Source organism: Cariama cristata, unplaced genomic scaffold, assembly GCF_000690535.1.
Source record: "Cariama cristata isolate BGI_N322 unplaced genomic scaffold, ASM69053v1 scaffold42066, whole genome shotgun sequence".
NCBI lineage: Eukaryota > Metazoa > Chordata > Aves > Cariamiformes > Cariamidae > Cariama > Cariama cristata.
The window spans coordinates 2,702-7,025 of NW_009624553.1; the positions used below are offsets into that span (position 1 = coordinate 2,702).

Genomic DNA, 4,324 nt, shown 5'->3' on the forward strand with positions numbered 1-4,324 from the left:
TGCATTAGTTCATATTCTTTTTACTTCCCCCAGCTGACTTACAGACTCAGCCAAAACTCCCCTGAGGCAACTGTTATCACAGCGGTGATTAACAAAAAAAGAGGTAGTGCATGATCTTCACTCATCAGATACCTATCTCAAAAATTGTTTCCCATTGTTTACCTTCCTCCTATTGTTCCTTTTCAGAATATGCTTTGACAGAACTTCAGGCCATGGTTTTTCACTTTGTCGTTGAACACAGTTTGATGATTTCTAGTACATCATCTGGGAAGATGCGAAATTAAAAAGAATTCCAGTGCTGAATTAATTAGTGCAAAAAAACCCCACCAAACCGAAACAAAGAGGACTAACTATTGGAGACCTGACAACTAGAATAATTAGCGTAGGAAAGACTGTAATTTCAGCCTAGTAGCGATGAAAGACTGGGCAGATAGGTTTCTTAGCATCAGGACTGTGTGTGGCCAGGGCTGTGGGGTCTCCCAAAAGGCAGCTCAGCCCTGGCCCGGCTGGTGGGGGCCATGTGCAGGGCGAGGGAGCCCTGCAGCCCAAGCTGAGCCCTCAGAGGAAAAACAGAGAGGCAGGTGTTGGATGCAGGATTGGTTTATTGGAGGCTACGGAAGTACCCGTTGGAGAAAGAGACGGAAGGCAGGGGCAGGCAGGCTGTCGCCGCGGGCGTCGAGAGGTGTTCCGTCAGGCTTCTCCCAGGTGTTGGTAGTTTCAGGGAGAAGCAAGTGTCCTCCGAGATGGTGGTGGAGTTACACATTTGACCACCGGCAGGGGCAAGGAAGAGGAGATGAAACAAATGAAGAACGAAATGAGAAGTGTAATTTATGGAGCTATTCTGACTCCACTGTATTAAGTGGAAGTCTTTGATACTCTGCCCCTTACTTAGGATCTCAGCTGAGGATCAAGATTATATCATGTGTTTGCCAGTTATTCTTTAGTCAAGGAATATTTCTGTAGGATTTAGCAGGGCCCGCAGCTGCCACGGCTGTACCTGCTGTACCGGTAGGAGTAAGGGCTGCAAGAGCTAGAACCATAGGATCTGCCATAGCCATACAGACCCCTGTAACCCAGGGAGCCCCCATAGCCATACAGACCCCTATAGGGCAGGGAGGAGCCCCTATACCCATACAGACCCCCATAACCCAGGGAGTCATAGCCCCCATAGCCATACAGACCCCCATAGCCCAAGGAGCTATAACCCCCGTAGCCAAGGGAGCCCCCATAGCCCCCAAGGACGGGTGCTCCAGAGGATCCCACAACCGAATCCTGGGGGAAGGAGCTGAGGATGGGGCCGGGGAAGGTGACGACAACTGGGGGTGGCTGGATCACAGTCGTGGAGTCAGGGCACTGACGGACACATGGTTCATTCCCACTGTCAGCGAGGGGCTGGGGGCGGTTGATGCCACCAACAGCAGTGGAGCACAGGTCGTAGCAAGACATCTCGCAGGGATGGAGGTCAATCTACAGGAGCTGATTTTACCAAGCACAAAGACATTATTTACATGCATAAAAGTGCTATAAAGTTCGCTGCTTCTTGTCAGACAAGAGTGCTTTGAAGTCCACCAATTTACCTATGTCTATTGCAAAGGAAAATCGAAGCAGAACAGCAAAATTAGTTGCTCAGTGAGTCAGCAAGCACTGGGACTCCAAGAACGGAGTGTGTTGTTATGCATGATTTCATGACTAACTCTTCATTCCCGCTGATCTCCTTTGTGCTGAGCCTCATCAGAACAGGGATTATAAGTAATTTTCTATTCAGATTTGCTCAGTAACCTGTTTGATGAGACCATTACAAGGGAACTGCAAAGATTATTTTCCCCAATTTCCAAACATTCAATCAGGGCACTGAGATATTTACTACTAGTTTAACAACACAGTGCTTTGATTCTGGGCTCCGAACTCTTTTGAAGTAGTCTCACCTCAAACAGCTTGCCCCCATTAACATGAAAAACCCAGCACTTCACCTGTCAACTCCTTAAATTCCCTCCATGACCCCTCTTTGTCTTAATTAAATAAATTTCCTAGAGAGCATTTTCAACAGCTCTCAATTCCTCTCCGTGTCCTACTCTATCTAAGCCAGTGCCTGATCTCTAGCAGTATTCATGCCCATTTATCCTGAATTAGTGCAAAAGCACTTTGAGTGATCTCTGGTAGAATAAGCTGGAGATAATGGAACGTCTCTTTCTAAGCTCAGCATTTTCCTGTGAACCATGAAGATATAAAATTTTCAAATAATTTCCAGTTACCCATATAGACAAACAGAGAAGAGGAATGCATACTGAACTAGTCATATCATTTCTTCAGCTGTTGGAAGTGACCTAATAATGAACTTAATTTTCTACCATATCAAGAAACTTTCAGTTTGCTTTGAAATTAAATGCCAACCCTGAATGCAGAGAATGGCTATCCATAAAGGTTTTAATTGTTTTTGTAAGCTTTAGCTTTTCACCTAAAATTTTACCTGCTAGTTCTTAATGGAAGAGGCCATTCTAGATTAAATTGTGTAGCAAAGAGCTATTGCAATAGTTGTGAAGAGCAGATTCAGACTTACCCAATTCACTGAGAAGAACGAGTGAAGAGAAGTGGTTGGAAGAACCCTGAGTGGAGAGAGCTTTTATACAGTTCAGACTGCCTGAGGGATGAGAGGTTGTTTTCATGAATGTGGATCTAATTAGTTGACATGGCACATTTTTTTGTATTGATAGCTCTGCAAAGTGATGAAATTCTTTTGCTTTCTGTTTTTGTTTATTACTCGATTTCAATTATCATGTAACATAACACTCACATTACATCACACAAGGTTCTTTCATCTAAAAGAATGATGAGTGAAATTAATGCATCTTTCATCCTAAAACATGATTCATTAAATTAAATATCAGTTTTCTATTCTCTTTGGAGTTGCACCATGTAGTAAGCTGCTTATACATAGATATTCTTTTGCTGTCTTATATGACAATGCTTATACAAGCATTATATGATGCTCAGACATTTATCAGAAATAAGCTACTGTGAGGTGCTTCTTTCAAAGTCCCTTATGTAAGTTTTCTCTCCTCTTAAAGATAAAATACAGTCTATCGTTAAATCCTCGGGAAAAAGGGCAAAATTTTTTGTCTGCTTAGGTTTATTTCTGAGTATGATACAATTCATATTGGAATCCTCCATACATAGTGGAGGATTCTCAATACTCTCTGAATCAAATTATACTGTGAGCATTCCCGAACACACAGTGACAGATGTCCAGAAGAGCCTTGAGTTTTACCTGATCCTGAAACTACAACTCAAAGCTGAATTTAGTTCTGAGAAGATAGATGTATTTGTAATGCTCAGGATGGAAAGCTCAAAATAATCAAAGTGTACATCGAATTAATATCCAAATTCGTGATTCACTGAGATAGCTGTATGTTTTTGTAGAAGGTATATGGGAGAAAGCCCAAATGTAACTATTAGAAAAAAAAGCCTTTCTTTTTTGAAAGGAAGAAGATAGCTGTAAAGCGAGATTTCAGAGTAACAGACTAAGCCACAGTCTAATAGTATTATCAACTCAAGAGATTCATCCCAGAATAAGCAATTCTTACTGGTGTCCATTTGCTCATCTTCTATGTTTTATCTCTGTCCTTCTTCTAGTAGATCTGCAGGTTCATTGAACGGGCTCTTTTTGGCTGTTCAAAACTGCTGAGACCTCCTGCTTAAGTCAAAGGCCATTCACAGGTGTTAAAGGATTTCTGCAGCTCTTATTTTACTTGCATATGCAATAGATAAAAGCAACCTTTTAGATATCAAAGTGTCTAAAGTGTCATCAAAGTGACATCAAAAAGTGGACAGATTCCCAGTGAATGTCAGGGATACCCAAAACTTTCAGCTCAGTTTGATCCACAAGTTTGGGAGAGTATATTTTCCTGAAGTTTCCTTTAATTTCTAGTTTTGTCCCCAGGAGTCCTTGATCCTGGTCTACAACTGATCTTGCAGCTAACCTCATCATTGATGGCATCTTTCAGTAGAGAGCAATTATAAGGTGGGAATCCGCTGGGAAAGGCAAATGCTGGCTTTTGCTGAGGTTTCTTCCTTTGTTTATGCCATTATTGTAATACTATATCATTATCATGGTTATCATCATCATCAACGCGGTTATCTTCAGACCACATATTATTTCTAAATTATGAGCTTTTTCAAATTATAGAATCATAGAACAGTTTGGTTGCAAGGGACCTTAAAGATCATCTAGTTCCAAGGCCACCTGCCATGAAGATACATATGGAGATTTCCTGAGCTATAATACTGGAAAAGAGCCATCCCAAAGTTTTACAAGAACATTCCAAGG

At 41.8% G+C, this 4,324-nt stretch overlaps 1 protein-coding gene across 1 annotated transcript; it reads right to left on the reverse strand.

Moving 5' to 3' along the window:
* Positions 1–966: 966 nt before the first annotated feature.
* Positions 967–1,446, reverse strand: LOC104164016 (scale keratin-like). The gene has a single exon (XM_009703210.1). It carries the CDS (start codon positions 1,444–1,446, stop codon positions 967–969), a length of 480 nt encoding a protein of 159 aa, XP_009701512.1.
* Between the last annotated feature and the right edge of the window lie 2,878 nt (positions 1,447–4,324).

Excerpts from the sequence above, each read along its gene's own strand:
- LOC104164016 (XM_009703210.1), bottom strand. The coding sequence starts at position 1,446 with ATGTCTTGCTACGACCTGTGCTCCACTGCTGTTGGTGGCATCAACCGC.